Genomic DNA, 18099 nt, shown 5'->3' with positions numbered 1-18099 from the left:
CATTTAAGGTCACATTGTACAAACACCAGTGTATTCATTAGGAGCCATATATAAGCCAACATGCATATATCTCATATTTGTATACCAATGAGAGAATAAGATGGCCTGATCTTCATGCAGACAAGTATGCAGAGAAAAATAAACAGGGGTTATTGGAGTTATTTGATTCTGCTGGTATAATGAAGGAGTAATATTCAAAGCTGGCAAAAGACAGATAAAATTACTGTCAAAATCTCATCTAAGTAATTGCAGCGGGGTTAGTTCTTGCTGATGTTTTAGCCAAATCTAATTTCTATGGAACAATGTGCAGAAAAGCTCAGCCCCAAGTACCAACATCTGTATATTCTTCAGGTTAAAATGGTAATCATTAAGATTATTTGTCTTCAGAGCAAGTGATGTAGGGGAATTCTGAAGCAAACTAACAAGGCTGGATAAATCCCTAAGGAGCTATAATTGCTGAAGACGGTATAGAGCAGAAACAGCCTGTTCTGGGTCAATACACATGGAACAACTATTTGAGATGGTACAAACAGATCAGCTGAGAAAAGACAGAAAACAGTGGCAGCTGCAGAGAGCTGGCAACACTGTCAGGTGACGTTAAATGGAACTAAATGTAATGGTAAGGCAAAGAATTGAGAACCCAGAGTATCATTTACCTATACATCAAAAGTATCACTCCTGCCTGTGACTATTCTGACTTACGTGACTTACCTCTCTCATGTTACACCAAATGCCCCAAACACTGAGGTCCATGAGATATTCCTGTGACATTGCTGTTGCTGCTGACTGGCAAGCATGCTGGATGCATCTGTCTATTCTATATTCTAGGAGTGCTCTCATAATTTTTCTTCAGTTTTTCATTGCTATGTTGTGGGAGTGTCAACTGGAAAGAGGCAATCTTTTCTCAACTGATGCAAAGCCAAAAAATGTCTCATGGCCAAGTTTTTCTTTTTAAGAACTTAGATTTTTCCTTTATCACAAAAGCTGCAAATCTAGATCCATGCTCTGTCATTTAGAGGTGGGAAAATTTTGGCTTGCAAGAATTTTCTGGCTGTCTCCAGATTATGTCATGAAGGAAGAGTCCATTTAAGGCCAGAACCATATCATTCAAAATATGAAAAGGCTTCTCACAGCTTTTACTGTAATAAAATGTTATTTTACTGCTTTAGGTTCCCACAATGCAAGACAGTTGGTCAGGCAGTTTTGGTCCTGGATTGCCTCTAACCTGATCACGACTGTGAGAAGGGATACCCTCATCTGCTAGTAAGAGCAATGACTTTATTGCTGACAGGTTTACTCTAGAATCAGTATTTTTGTTGGATCTTATTTAATCTCCTTGATGGGGCATGCAAGACGCATATACGCTCCATGAAATGCTGCTACTCAGCAACTGAAAGGCAGCTGCTACTCAGATTTACTCATACCTTGTACATTTAAGGTACATTCCTTTTCTAGAATCAGATCGAGCACAGGCATGAACAATATTTTGTGATTTGTTACAAGTAAATCATGAGCAGTAGTCTGACTCCCTACTGGGAGAAACTGGGACACCTGAGAAGAGGGGAGCAAATATCATGAGAAAAAGTTCCCAAGTATTAGCAGTCAGAACCCAGAGGACAGTCTTTCTGTGAGGCTATGGACAGCACATGTGTTCATACACAGTTACCTGTATCAGGTTTTACTAATTCCCTGTTTCCTTACTGAAATTTAAACACCACAGCGGGTCTGTTATGTATTCCACTTATCTGTTTAGCTCATTCAATGTTATAATTAGTCAACAAAAACCATTGTTTTAAATAGGTAAAAAAAGTTTAAATTAGAGCTGGATTAATAAAACCACTTTAAAATAAAATTAAGAACATTGTTGTTTGGTTATTTTCATTTATAAGTATCGTGCTTGTTAAGGGGCATTTCAGGTACCTGCAATCCATCACAGCATTAAAAAGCTGGATGTTTCAGAAAGAGACAAAGAAAGACTATGCCATCTCTAAAAGCAACTAGAACATGATTTTGCTGAGATACTGCAGCATAGTTTTTCATTAAAATGGGGTTATGCATTTAGTTAGGCATATTTCCCCAAAACCACTAAACATCACAAGTCGTGAAGGATTTACTCCAGTGTTTTCATAATTAACATGAACTAGGTTTCAGTTTTCAAAAATGCACACATTTTGAAGTGCTATATAGCCTAACTTCTGCAACTAATTACTTCAAGTAAAATTGTATGGCTAAGAATGTAATTGTATGTACATTAAAAGCCAAATCTCACCAGTTAGTCACTGTTTACTGTTAGCTTTTGGGCAGCTAGGACAGAATTTGGCACAAACTAGACAAAATCATGGTCTAAGACACAAACTGTCAGTTACCTTGGCACAGACTGTGGCGTTCGATCCCTCACTCCTAAATTCTTGGCTGTGTTTTGTACTCTCGCACCCTGCAAAAGACAAACAATAATTTTGCTTAATTTAGTCCAACATAAGTTAGAAAGTTTTCTGAGCTTTCCAGATGAACATAACTACTGAATATAATGAATTAATACATATACTCCATGTCCCAAAACAACTCTCCTCTTCTAAGGTGGGGAACAAGTTAAAGCAGTACATTAATTCTTAACTTAGAGAAACATGCAGAAAAGAGACAAAATCTTTCCATTTGTCATTAAATAAATGTGTACATATATATCTTACTAACATAAAAGATTTCATTAAAAATTAACATTTAAGCTTTAAAATAATTCAAACACATGTTGTTTCAATTTGTTTCATTTTTGTCATCATTCTTTGTAGAAGGCATGGAAAACAAAGTTCTTTTCTGAAATGTCACTTATCTCCTTCTGAACAAACAAATATTACAGATTATTTCCTATGTATAGCCTTCTATTTAAATCTAGAAAAATGGCCTAAATTGAGGCACTGAATTAGGATTAGAAAAATGCAGGTCCTGATCTTCCTTTATAATCACAGAATCACCAAAAAAAAAAAAAAAAAAGTTGGAAGGGACCTCCCGAGTCCAACATGCCTGCTTAAAGCAGGGTCAAATAGAGAAGCTGGTCTCTCTGTACCTCAATTGATTGTTTGAAAAACAATAATGAAAATACTTTTGTCCCACTGACTCATCCAGTAAGGAAGAATTTTATAAAACATACACAATGTTCATATACCATAATAGTAAAAAACCCAGACTCTTCTGCAAACAAACTAGCTTAAACATATGAAAGAACATAGTAAAATTTGTTTTTAGATGATGAGGTCTAGCTTTAAAGTGCAGTTTTATTTACGTAAAGTAGTCATCATAAAGAAACGTATCTGTTAGATTTACAGTCTCTATGTTTTCTAACATTTTAAAGGAGATGGAAACTACTTGTTCTGTCTATAATACATACACTGACTCTCCCTTTATTTCTCCTTCTGTACTATCTAAATTCAGGAGAAAATAACAAAGAACAAAAAATATTCTTACAGTGAGATCTTAGACTGGTGTAAGACATCAAAGATAATTTATGTTCCAAACAGAGCTGCAATGGCAGCGGTACATGATGTAAAAATGAGGTATAATCATTGATTTAATACATCAAATAGGACTAGAACTTGCACTTGACTGAAGCCTGGTACCCAAGTAATTGAGAAATTACTAGTTCACTGTTATGGGCTCAAACAAAAGATGAAAAAGGCTGGCTGGTTACACACAGATAGGTTCTCAGAGTTTATGTAAATCAACACATGCAACAAAAAATACTGTGTCTTTACATTTCTTTTAGGAAAAAAATAGTGGTAAAGATAGAGAAAATAACTAGAGTACCTAAAAAACTGAAGGCAGTATACAAAAGTGATTTTACTAGCTTTACATCTAGGTCAGTAAGCTTGTCTCCAACAATTGCAAAAGACATGACTGCAGACCATGACAAACGTATCATATGTCCTTTGCCAGAAACTCCTCCAGAATTCAATCATTAGTCACTCAACACTTCCTCTGTTCAGCAGTATGTATTTAATCAATTGCAGTGATTCTCTTCTCTTCTTTCCCATCTCATCTTGAACCCATGGATAACTTCACATCACTAACCTCCTTGTGGAAGATCATCAACGTCTTGGGTACAGTCATAGCTTGTTGTGTCAAAAACCACTATTTTAGTTTGGTTTGAATCTGCCAGTTCCATTCGATGCCTTTAGTTCTGCACTGGTGAGGACAATGGTCAGTCCCTAACTGTTCTTTAGACCTCTGTCATATCCTCCTTCACCATGAAGCTGAACAATCCTAGATTATTTTGTCTGTCTGTCCTGTCTATAAACCATTCCCAACCATTGATCATTTTTTTCTGATCTTCTCTGAACCTTCTCCATTATGCTATATCCTTATGGAATGGATCAGAACATCAGACAGTTCAAAATGAAGGGTCATGACCGCATGATTTCTACTTTGTCATCTATCCTTGCCTAAACCATTATAAATTCTGATTTGCTTTATTGATAGCTACTGAGAATTGAGCTGATGTTTTCTACCATATCCTGAGGTCTTGAGTGTGAGATGTAATGGCAAGCTCACAGTCAATTATTTTGAACATGAACTTAGGGTTTGGTTTTTTCCCCATGTGCATCACTTAAGAGTTATCTACAGTGATTTTCATCTGCCATTTTATTGCTCAATCATGAAGACCTGCAAGATCCTTTTGTAATTCTTCATAGTTTCTTCTCATCTTTAATAAAAACTTTAAAAGTGTTCAGAGGAGAATGGGGAGAACGATTAGGTAAGAAAGCACAACTGAAAAAAGAAAGATCAGATGAACAAGTGATGGCTTATCAGGGAAATGATAATCAAATTCGGGACAGACGTTTTAGTAGGGCCTGTAGCAATAGGCCAAGGGGTAATGGTTTTAAACTAAAAGAAGGTAGATTCAGACTAGTTATAAGAATGATTTTTTTTTACGGTGACAGTGGTGAAACACTGGAACGGGTTGTCCAGAGAGGTCGTAGATGCCCCATCTCTGGAAACATTCAAAATACTAAAAGTCTACTGCTAAAAAGGGAGTAAAATAAAAATAAATTAAGAAAAAAAAAAAAAGACTCAAATGAGGCACTAAGTAATACATCCTAATGAAAAGGTTAAGAAAACTCTGGAACAGACCACTTAGGAAGCATGGTGCAGGAGTCTCCACTACTGGAGGTTTAAGAACAAATATGACAAGTGTCTCATGAAATACATAAGGATAGCTGATATGGTGTTGGTTACAAAGTTAGACAAGTTGAGTCCAGATCTTCAGCACCTTCAGTGTCCTTTTGTCAGTGCCATTTTCTAAAATTTTGCCGTAATAAAGAAACCCCACCATGACAAATGCTGAGAATGGCATATGATTAACATAACTGAGAGCCAGAATATATATATACATGCGAAAACTATCTAAATTAATCACATGTAGGTCCTGAACATCAGTGCTGTGACTACCTCTGAGAACAAAACCAGCCTATTTTTACTTGCATCACTCACTAGACAAATTAATTTTAGTACCTTGCTCACATAATAAATCAAATGTGTTGATTTAAAAAGGAGTCTAGCTTTATACAACCATGTAAAAGGAGAACAAATTAGACCTTACTTAAAACCACCAGATTCTTATTTCTTTTGAGGAAAAGCCCCCAAGAATTACTAGCAACTTGCTACATGACATCTCATTGTCTCCACTGACCACCATTATACCATTTCTATTTCAATATACTGTTAATTTATACTTCTCCAATATTATTCTTAAAGCTATAGCAATGTAAATACCGACACTGTTCATCTCATGTAGGCATAAGGAACAGTTGTGCTACATGGTTCCAGAATGCTTCCCTCCGTGTACCAGTACTGCCAGAGCACTGGTGAAAGATGCCAGCAGCTCTGAGGAAACACCATCATCAATCTGGACTCTTATGTATGAACTAGTATTCTCATTGCCATGAGAAAAAAATGACAGGTTTATTTTCAAGCTACACACTAATTTAAGAATAGCAAGAACCAGTCACATAAAGAAAACAGATTCTCTTTATGCCCTGCTCAAAGAACTCTAAATCAGTAGATTGAGAATTATTCAAAATGTAGTGCTGTTATTATAATGATGAAAAGGCATGGAAAAAGGATTACTCACTTAAAAGACAGCACAAATTTTCTCCTAGCCTCTTCTGTTTCTCAGCTTTTTAGCTACCTTTCTTCCTCAGAGCCCTGTTGTCCCCCCTACAGCTCCTTTCCTAGGCCTCTGTCCTCTCCACACTTTGCTGCATCCTGAAGACACACTCCTGTCAGGATGTTTTACATAGTATTTTGTGGGTACAGATGTTTACATGAATAAACATACATGAGTAAATAGTTACTAAAAGATAGTTGGGATGTTTTGTCAAAATTTTTATTTTAAAAATCAATCTAGACTGGATTAGCAGATGAAAAACAGAAATCATTTAACTAAAACCACCCCACAGACCCAAGTTCATACCAACACTCACAAGTTGGTCTCTTTTCTTTAGTTCTTGCAGAACAGATGCTTGCAAATACCTAATTATAACTGACAGGGCAATTACTTTGTCAATTGTTCCAACAACACAGTCAGGGCTATTATGAGTCTTGTTAAAGATGATCATGACTTTGTTCAATTTCAAAGAAAAAAAACATTTCCTGAGGTCATTCATTCAATCAGGTGTCTCCGTTATTCGGTCCTGGTGCTCCAAGCTGGAAGAGGTATCAGCTTTGAGTAGAGGCAATTTACCCTTGTGGAAAGCTGATACTGCTAGGAGCTAACACTGCTGGCTTCTACAGAATAACAGATGGAATAGAGGTCTTTTCATTTGCACTTTCCTGTGGCTGATCTCTTTATTCCACAAAAGATTCAGGGTATAAATGGGCTAACAAAGTTTTTGTTTGTTTGTTTGTTTTGCATTAAGCCAGGTAGAAAACACATGTATTGCCCTTAACTAAATGTTCTGCATCAAACCCCAAGAAGCGCGCTTTTTTTCCCCTCCAAGTTTTATGGCCTGCATTATGCTCCTGACAGTTAAATCCTACAGATAATTTAAACATTAAATTCAGAACAGGTTTCTAGAAAATACCACAGTGCGTTGTTGAAATTACTCCAAAACATTTAGAATTTAATGGAGGGTTGTATTTCTACTACAGAACTCCAAGACTGATTTAAAATTACAACAAAAGATTATCACTCTATCAAATGCTGTAGTGGTTTCCTGCAAGAGGAATAACGTGTGAAAAAAGTCTGCCTTGATATACTAGCAGACTTTTTTGCAGTGTCTGTGGGTGGTATTGAGATATTGGTATCTTTAACAGCTATTGATCACCTGCTGTTTTACTTCAGAGAATGTAGCCTCACTGGAGGCCGCTTTCTACACCTCTATTTGAGCAAGTACAGTTACAGCTGCTCAAAATCATGCAAGTTACTTTCATTTTGTCTTTCATTTTCATTTAATAAACTGTGGAAGATCCACAAATTAATCAGCATTTTTGAAAACGGTCTAGAACTGTATATTGGAAATGTACCCTTTGACAGAATAAAACCTGCAAGCAGACATATGCAAAACTCTACATCCACATTTTTTTGATTGCAAAACACCCAGATATGCCTTTTGTCTAGAACTTCAGGAGCAGATATATCAACCTACACATGCAAGTTTATCCTTATACAGCAGTAGCTTTCTTTTCAAGTCAAGTTAAAGCCGTAATTCCTGAGCAGACCTACATTTATTCACCACAGAAACTTAATTTATGCATTGAATAGAGTGGAAATCCGATATGAAAAGGAATGAGACTAATTACTCTGATGTATCCGTGTTAGGCAGCAGCACTTACATATAACTGATCAGACTCTATGGCTTGAGAATATCTACACAATTGCTTTAACAGGCTAAAGGTTTGATCTAGCATATGTGCATTTTTGTCAAAAGCAAGTTAGAAGTAAAGTACAGTTGTTTAATCATTTTTGTAACTAAACTGTGATCACTGCACGGAATATGTAGCAAAATTAATGAAAACAATAAAATTAGATTCAAACTAAAACCCAGAAATTATGAATCTTGTCTTATATGTGATTAATTGTTACAATATTTAATTATCTTTTTTTCACTTCAAGATTGAGTGCATCCTGTGTCGTTTATGCTTTTCACTTCAAGATTGAGTGCATCCTGTATCTTGTTTATGCTTTTGTCATAAGGTTGAAAGCTACCACAGGCTGGGATGGATATGTGTTCCATATGCACACGGAGTGATTAAACCCCCACTCAACCTTGCTTTGATCAACTGAATAGGTTAAGCTCTTTAATCTTCACTTCATAAGCCTTGTCTAACAACCTCTGGATCATTTGAGCTCCTCCTTTGAACTCCTTCCAAGACTCCAAACATCATTTTGAAAGTATTTATCTGATAATAAGATATTCTAGGAAAAGTGGTACCAATACAGCAGAGTGTATCCCCCATTTTCGGTTGATATTGCCATTTAATCCACTATTTTTTGTTATACCTTAGCACTAAGAGTTCGTGTTGAAGTGGTTATTTATCCACAACAGCCTCTATATCCTAATATCCTATTATGACCAAAGAGTGAAAAACACTATTTTGAAATAAGCACACTTATTGTGGTTTAACCCCAGCTGGCAACTAAGCAAAAGCAGCAAAACATCGTCTTTGGGAATCTTGCCTGTAAAGTTAAGAACCATAGTGTTTATTTCTCCCTTCCCCTCCTACACTTCTCCTTCATTCAGTACATGAGTAACTTTTTATTAACAAGAGTTAATAATCTTAAGTTATTTTTATGGGTAATATATATTTAAATACAGACTTTCTTACTCAACAGACTATTTTGATGTAAGGTAATGCCACAACAGTTACTATACAAAAATCATTAAGTAAAATCATAACACTGTAAAAATTATGACCCTTTTACACATACAAAGAAAGCAAGCATCTGGTTAAAAACAGCCTGTTGCATTATTTAAAAAAAATACCTTTCAGTCAACAATAAAGGAAGAGAATTAAAAAAACCCCAACAAAATACCCAAACTAAGAAAACTCACACAGACATTACACAACATTAAGATGGAGGTTAAAAAAATGCTTGGTCAAGTCATTCTTGTTTGATTATAACACTTCTTGTTAGGAAATATCAAGATGTTACCCATAGCGAGCATCTTACCTGTTTGCGCATGACATCTGTAGCTTGCATGATATAGCGAGGAGGTAGCCCATGGCTCCGAGCCAGAATGATCGCCTGCTCCAGGGTAACACTCAGAGTGCAGCTGCAATGGAAGACAGAAGTCAGCTATATGCTAGCAGTGATTTCCTTAAAATAATTGCTTTTAGATCAAATATCTTTTTTTAAAAAAGTTACAAATAAAAAGATTACATAGTAGACCTGCCCCCTATCCATCCCCCACCCATGCAGGCATTAGCCTGAACATTAAAATGTTTCTTAAGTAGAAAGATTTTGAGTGTAACAAGTGTTTGTGCTGACTTACAACCAAATGCATTTGCCTTGTTTTGCTGTCGTTTAAAAAAAAACACAAACACAATAAAAACCACAACCCAACTATGGCTTAGCAAGTGCATGAGAGAGCGACAACCCAAGGAGAAGAATTTTTTTGTAATTGTATAAATCCCTTTCCAGGTGGTTTCTGCACATGTTATCTCTCACCCACCACTATTAATGCAGACCCTAGCTTTAGTACCAGGATCCTGACATCTTGCCATTAATTTAGCTTGGCTATTCTCATGGCACATTAGTGCAGTTCAGTCCAAAATTAAGAGACGTTTAGCCCTTTCAAAAAAGTAAATAAATAAATAGAGCATTCCTTCGAATAAACTCTCGTCTCCTACTTTGCCAATCTTTTTTCAAGTAAACACTTGAGGACAAAAACTGATCATGGTACCACATCCTAATGAAAAGGCTGTAATTGCTTTGTCAGAGCAACCAGGGAAGTTTCAGAGCTAAAGATCTTGCTGTAGGAAAACCTGTCATCAAACCAGACAAGAACTAGCAGGGAAAGTCATTCTGGACATGCCATCCGATTTCAGTTGTCATGGTGAGGACAAGGACAAATAGTTGGTTTCTTATACAATCAAGAACAAAGCTGTAGAAGACTCACAGAAAAAGGCAACAAAACTGAGTAGAAACAGGTACTTTTTGGAAGGCATAACATGTTTGAGAGCTGCTATCATCCAAGAGGTGAGAGTGGCTCCATTCTGCACCAGCAAGCTGCTTGATGATTTTTCTGTTCACAGCTGAAGTACTGCAATAATCAAATCTCTTCAACCAGAAAGATGAGGTGTACAGAAAATGATCCTACCTCAGCAGAACCTGACAAAAGCTGCATATTTCAAATTCAAATAATAAAACTAAGACACATGGTTAAAATATACTTTTGAGTAGCCTTTGTTCAAAATCCTGACCAAAAGATTCTGCATAGTTTATATTATGCACACAGAACAGACAATATGTTTCAATCAAACACTCATCTTGGTGAGCAGAAGATCTGTAGGAGGAAGAATGTGTCTGCACTTATTTTCTTACTGAACCCTCCCCATCGACACATTTTAAATACCACTTAAGGAAATTTATGGACTGTAAAAAGTTTCACAGTAGTGAGTGTAGAAGATACTAAATTTGATCTGTAGCTTTATTAATGGCCTTTCATTAAAAATTTAAACTAAGTGATTTTCCTTGGTAATGAAATAAATTTTATTCCCCAGTTTTTTGTATGCACTGACCTCAGAGTTAACTTGAAGCAAAAACCTATTGATCTTTTGTGTTACATGTTTGATTAAGGTGCATAATAGTTAAATATCAGACTAGGAGTTATAAGCACTTTGTTTTCATCTTGTCTTTGAAAGGTGAAATATTGCCCAAATAAAGTACATGCTTGTAATATTTGCCAGCACCAAAATCTAAACATCTAACCTTCAAGACCAGACTGCAAAGGAAGCTTTGTCTCATTGACAATGGGGAAAAAGCAAGCATATCTGAAATCTAATTTGACAGGTGTAATCTAAGCCAGAGAAAAAGACTAAAAAGTCTCTCTGTAGGTATAACAGAGGTTAATGGGCTCACAGTACAGCTTCTGACCAACCAGTTACTGAGCCAATTTTCCCATAAATCCCATCTTCCTGGAACGCAAAAGACTGAAAGAACAGAAAAATCATATTCTGCATGTGTGATATCAAAACTAACAAAAGAACCTCCTAAATGATGGTCAGCTTGAAGAATTAAGTGCAAACACTAATCTTGTGATTGGAAAAGACTGCCAAACTGCTCCCTATCCAAAACATGATGAAATGGCTGGTGATCATGGACATTATGAGCCATCTACATTTTGACAGTGCCAACCATGATTGAGAAATAAGGTTGCTAGGTGTGTAGATAAAGACATAACCACAGTGGGAAAAGCAGACACAAAGAGTAAAATAGCATAATGAAGATTTCTTTAATAAGCTACTATGGAGGTAGGCAACAACTACAGTACAGTCCTGAAGCACATAGGCTAAAATTGAAGATCTCACCTCAAGGCAAAAAAGAATAGTAATTCTAAGGATAATATTTTTAACATATCCTAGGAAATTAGTAGTGAAGACACTCAAGATGACAGCAGCGATGACATTAACTATTATCACACCTCTTTAATAAAACATTTTACATTCTAGGTGAAGTCCTACAGTAATGGTGGTTAGATACATCCACTGTTTCTTTTAAAAAACATTCTTACTTGTTAATGTATGTTAAAAAATGTTAAAATAGCATCAGTGGCATGACTGCATTTCAATATACTATTTCATTAGAGATGCAGTTCAGTATCACTGTGTTCCTCTTAAGGCATGTAAAAGGTCTGATGAATGGTAGAATTAAATATAAATTATTGGATATGGCTTTTGTCATGTGATTATGAAATAATTACTATTTTCTAAATATAAAAACCAATGACACTCAAATAGCTTCATTTTGGTTGAATACTGAATCAATGAGATGGCATCCTCTAATAAAACTGATATATAAACCTTCCATGGTGCTATGCTGAACTGGCTCACTAGTAAACATGTATTTACATGCTGGTGCTCTCTCCCAGCTCTTCAAATACAGTTTTTGAATTACTACGTATCCATTATCACAAATCAAACTGCCCTGGAAACCAGCTGTGAAAGAAACAAATGCACACACAAAACATCGGATGGTAACATGGAAAAGTCATAACTGGAAGTACCTCAGCAATAGGGCTGCCAAGCACAGAGAGATAAAGCAAATGCAAATTTAAACAAATACAACTTGTACGCTTTTATGAAACAATATGAAAGCTGGGAATTCCTCATATGGTAAGACTGTTCTGGTGGTCTGAGCAAGGTTCAATATCAAGGATTGTCAGCAAATATGTGCAATATGTAATAATCTACCCTTCTACCCCATTTTGAGAGCCAATAAGCAGATGGTATTAAACTTTACAAAGCAATTTGGAAGCAGTTCTGACCACCGAAAATATCTGGTCATTTGGATGCAATCAGTCCAGATAAACCAAACAAGGAAAATATTAGGGGAAAAACTCCTTCCATGCTCTCATAACATTTTGTTATGGGAAGCATAAATCCCAAATTCATATATTTTACAGTGTAAACAAATCAAAATCTGTTCTCACTCCCTCTCTCTTCCTCTCATCCCTTCTTTTACGCCAGAAAAACAAAAGACACAAATTCATCACCACAGAATTTATGTCGGTTAGAATCACAAATTACCTGCCTTGACAGATTACAGCAGCAAGGCAGCACAGACATTTGGCTTTCCCAGAACAACTGGGCTGAGAATTCCTCATTTCACCCATTTGGTTTCCAAGAAACAGAAGGGGCTGCAGCTGCTCCCAGCCTCTGCTATTCCCAGTCTCCCATCAGTCATGAGAGTATTGATGTGAAGATTAAATACACACTTTCAAACATCTTCTGTATCAGACCATCCTGAACAAAAGAGGTTAAATCATTTTCTGTCACCAATAGTCTATTTGTTTCTGACTGGATGTGAGTTTTACTAAAAGGGCTGCAAATTGGCTAGATAGACATACATCTACACTGAAAAATGGAGCTGTTAAAGAGGAAAACAGATTGAAATTTTCTAAGAAATTGATTATTTCGTGACAGCTTGCTTAATGTCACCTGAAAGGAAAAATAATTTGAGTTCATGTACACTACCTACAGAGCTGCCACTCAGCACACTGTGTATCTATGTTACCAGAGTAAAAAGAATCTAAATCATTCAGTTCATTCTCAGGTTTCAATTAGGATTCCAGCCATCCTACATCCAAAGATGCATCAAAATATCCCTTAGAAAAATGCCCTCAACAGAGAAGATGAGGTGAAACAAATTGGTTTAGTAGTTACCACAGTCAGAGATGTTGAAATTAATTATGTTCTGGTTATGTGAATAGGAAAAAAAATATGAAAAGGATGCATGTATGCTTAGTCTACTTAAAATCTAAAGTTTCTATTCAACATGCAATTTAATGCCAATGTTATTATTTTAATTACTTTTCCTTCCATACATCATAAGCTAATCATACCTACATTTGACCACCTTTTAAACCAATTAAATGTGAAGTACTCACTTGTTTCTGCTGTCATTTAACTTAATGCTTATAGAGCAGCTATTATTTATGTCAGTGTATGCAGCAATTAAAAACTTAGTACTAAAGTAAGTCACTTTGGGGTAAACATTTTGGGGGGTATTTCTCTATAATTACTAGTGACAGCTGGGTAGTAGGTATTCATTCTGATGAGTAACCCAAAGAAGAAAATAAGCCATGATAAGCCTAAAAAGGAGGGAAAATGTTGTTCAGGACTATAAGAAATAAGCATAAAAACTATAGACAGGCCTAACTCAAGACTCTCCCACAATTTCTAAATTGTTCTCATTGTGGAATATGTCTCCATGCAAGTAAAACTGAAGTTTGCATTCTCTGTGCCCATATACTGAAACTCTGCTGAACAAAATTTCATTTTGCAGAGACAGGGAAGTTGGGCCTGCCAATAGGTATTAGAGAGAAAATGAGCATGAAGTTCGTACATTAAACTGCAATATTGTATTTTACAATTACAATAAATCTCTACTGGAGTTCAGGACTTAGGTTCAGTCCCTTTATGAACCTTTGTGAAGCCAAGCTGTTCCCAGTGTGGAAAGAGCCCTACTTTAGAGACCACTACTTTAAAATCAGCCTTGGATTGAACCCATCCACTGAAGGTTAGGCCAAAACTTGTGTTATTTTTGCCAACATATAGAAAGCCATTACATTGCAAGTAAAATATATTTATTCCATTATAATGGTTCAGTAATCATAAACAATGCTTCAAAAAGTAACTGTGGAAGATATTACATACACCACACAGAAATGGATAGTCCACGGTTAAGGGGACTTCTGCCTTCTAGCCATTAAGCATCAGCATGCACAGGTTTCCTTCACAAGAGGTACCACTGTGATTATGTAGTTGTGCAAACCTCAAAATACATCTATCCCAACTCCCTTATCAGGCATACATCCACCATCCCACAACAGGATAACCAGCTCTACCAGGTATTTTCAAACACAATCTACCAACAGATTTCTGACTTGCTGAAGTAGATGGCATGAACTTACCAAGCTAGAGAATCAGTCTTGGGAGGTAAGTATACATTAGCCATATTTCAGACCTAACCTTGGTTAATGACTTCTTTTGTAGTTTACAAATATGGTTTTAATCAGGTTTATTAGATTCAATATTAGTAATTTTTAATCCTGAAGCATGAAACATGCAGTAGGTAATAATTATTTTTTTTTTCTGTAGTTTATTTGGAAGATTACTATCATCCAATCTATTTCCAGAAATAAAATATGACTTTTTCAAAACAGAGAGCTTTTCAAAGAATAATGAAAAGAAAGAAAGAAAAAAAATGATAACTTTTCAGCTTGTATCTTCTGTCAGTGTTAAAAAACTGCACAGTTCTTCCTGTTAAGATCTTGCCACCTTTAATCAACTGCAAATGTTGCAAGGAGGCACTTCCACCATTAAATATTGTTTGTTTGATGAAAAGAACAGCATTTCCAAAAGATTCAAAGTATCCCATGCCTTCTGTTTGTTCATTCTCAGTCATATTAGCAAAAACAAACAAAAAATCTAAAGTCAACTGAAAACCCAGCTTCAGCCATTATCTCTTGTTCTGTGCAGAAAGTCTTTCACATTAAAGGCTTCTTCCCATGTAAGCAGACAAGTAAATCTGCTGGAAAATTCCAATTTACTTCCTGTCTTGTAATAGTTCAGGTTATTCACCTAACTCTCTTCCACCTCAAAAATGAAAAAAGATTTGGATAAGGTTTTAATTTTAGATTATTTGAGAGGATCTATTCTATTTCTGTTGTAATGTAGCAGTTTTTTAAGGAAGAATCAGATTCTCCTAAAGACCTGGACTGCAGATAAGGCAATACTGCAGGAACTGAAGCATGAGAGGATGATTCTACAGAGCACAGTGATCGAGTTTTGTGTCAACCTTGCTACTAAATGTCCATAATGTTAAAAGAAATCCAAATAGAAAAAAAAGAACACCTTGAAATCCATACTAGTAACAACTTAGATCCATCTTATCTGTCTCAGTGCATTTTATGCACTTCTTTGCATTTTCAGATTGCATTTTAAATGAAATAGTCTCAGAATTTAAAACCTGCAAGAAAACTCTAAGACTATAGTCCTTCACATGTGTTAGAGATAACAAAGCAAAAATATACCAGATTGCCTATGAACAGCAAATACAGATCAAAATAAAATGATCATCACTGTAGAAACAACCTATTTGTGCTAAATGTCTTGTTTATTTTGCCTTAAGATAAATTCTCACATATTTCACAGTTATGTAACTGTATTCAAGTAGTAACCAGCACAGAATGAAATACTCTACTATCCTAAATTATTTTATGAAGGGTTTGTTTATGCCTCAGTAGGTATCACAAAAATGCACTAACTGGAGACAGACATAACAAAACTGCCATTTAAAAAGTAGAAGGGAATCTTGACCAAATGAGAAGGTAGCAGGACTAAGAGTACAGTTTAGACCAGAAGGCTGGAGAAGAGCAAGGATGTTTTTCAGCCTGTGCTGACCTGCCTTCCTGAAAGTAGTCCCATCAATCCCAGAAAGCCTTCTTACTGTGGAGCTAATAGCCAGCCTAAATACAGTTGCAAAACTTCAAGGAGACTTCTTTTTTGTACCACACAGTCATTGAGCTCAAAACTGAATTCCTACAGAAAAATTTCTAAAATAATCTAAAATGAAGAATTCTTATGATAGAATGTCTAAAATATAAATTCAGAGCACCTATTTTTCACCTTGTTTCATTTGATTCACAGAAAGGCAGCTGGCCATGACACACAGCTTATGGTGTTACTCTGCTTTCCTATGTGGAAGATGGAGCAGGTTTAGCTGGATTGCAGGAGCTGTGCCAGCTACAGGAGACAGCATAATCAAGCCTTGGCAAAACCTGCGTCATCATTCAGCCGAGTGTCTGCCAGCCAGAACCCCACTGCTTGAAGGATGGTAACACTAGGGAGAGACTTTCTGGAGGGGAAATTAAAATTCAGAAAAGTAAATTAGTGATTTTTCTGGGGTTCATCAAGATTATAAAAGACTTCTTTTCTCTTGATCCTCCAGGAAATGCAAAATTTTAAATAAACTTGGGATTTGTTTCATTTGGATGCTTTAAATTATTCCTTTGAGCCTGTAAGGCCTATGGTCCCTGAATAGACTTCCACAGCTGCTGCACCTAATTTCATTTTGGCATAGAAAGGGGCTAGGACATGTCTGTGCAGTGTAGTCTCGCTCTTCTCCCTCAAGCAGGAGCTAGCATCACGATTCAATAAAATTTAAAAGTGCCTTTCATCACCTACATTTATACAGAGTGATTGCAACTTCAAACAGAATGAATGTAAGTAAAGAAAGCAGAGCATTGTTTACAGGGTGACAGCTGATTGGCAGGCAGAAATATAATTACGGATAATAAAAAAGGGAAAATAGAACTGCAAACTATTGATTTCTTGGACTAATTTAGAGCTCTGTTCCTGATGTTGATCAACAAGGCATGTTCGCTTATGATAATCCAAGGGGAGTTTGTAGTATTCACATGTCACTTAGGACAGTGAAGGTTAAAGGGACTTATTTTTCCCCATCCTTGTTTTTCTGATGATGGAAATATATTTGAAAAGAACTGCTGTCTGAAATAGATAGAGGATTTCAGGCTCTAATGTAAATTGGTAAACATATTGTCATAATAAAAATCAAAGCAAAGCAATCACCAGCAATTCAAAATCCCCAGCATTATCTTGGATATAGGGATGAAAATACGAACTCTGTCAAGCTGGTTTAGCCTAGTGCAGTGTAAAAAGCAATTTAATATGGATCGCAGAGAAGTCAGAAACCAAGACACTGCTGATCCAGAGATCAGCAATCACTGTCAAAGCAGACAAAGCTGCTGTTTCATAGTTCTTGGCCTCTTCTGCATAGGACTGCCACACAGCACCTCCTTCCCAAGCTATCTGGGATTCACTTCTGGTTAGAAGGAGGGGTGGCAGAACACCCCCTCTCACTCCCTGTCAATCCATGACACGTAGGTTGAGAAAACATAGAAAGGACTTTCCAGTCAGTTCAGTAAGAGACAGATAAATCGAGTGTTGGAAGGTTCATATATATTTTGTTTAAAGTCTATTAAATACATCTAAATTCTGACAGATTAATGGTTTGCTCAGTTCCCACTGCCTATAAACAAAAGAGAGATGCTGACCATCAGAGCACCCTGTACACTTCCACACTCTCAGATGTTCTCTCCCATTAGAGACCAATCATAGAAATTAGGCTAAAAGGCTAAAATGGGGGGGGGGGGGTGGGGGGGGGTGGGGGGGGGGGTGTTAAAAGGAAGCATACAGGAACCTTGCTCTGAGTTGCTTATTCTTCATTTTTAAGATGGCAAGACTGATAAGTGAAGAATATACTTTCAAAGTTTAACCTGCAAAGACAATTCACATCTTTCCCCCATCTGCTTGCCTAGTAGCATCTGTAGATAATACCAGTTTTCAACTCATTTAATATCC

The 18099-nt window shown here is 36.3% G+C and overlaps 1 protein-coding gene across 1 annotated transcript in view; it reads right to left on the bottom strand.

The window, feature by feature from the left end:
* The window catches only part of PREX2 (phosphatidylinositol-3,4,5-trisphosphate dependent Rac exchange factor 2), a 189535-nt gene that overhangs the window by 7038 nt on the left and 164398 nt on the right, over window positions 1–18099 (bottom strand). Inside the window, exons 39-40 of the mRNA XM_075023413.1 lie at window positions 9164–9266; window positions 2367–2434 (exon numbers count right to left, since the gene is read on the bottom strand). Of these exons, the coding sequence (XP_074879514.1) occupies window positions 2367–2434; window positions 9164–9266 (171 nt within the window). The remainder of the gene's footprint in view (window positions 1–2366; window positions 2435–9163; window positions 9267–18099) is intronic.

This window comes from Buteo buteo, chromosome 3 (genome assembly GCF_964188355.1).
Source record: "Buteo buteo chromosome 3, bButBut1.hap1.1, whole genome shotgun sequence".
Taxonomy (NCBI): Eukaryota; Metazoa; Chordata; class Aves; order Accipitriformes; family Accipitridae; genus Buteo; species Buteo buteo.
This window is presented reverse-complemented; position numbering and strand designations above follow the sequence as displayed.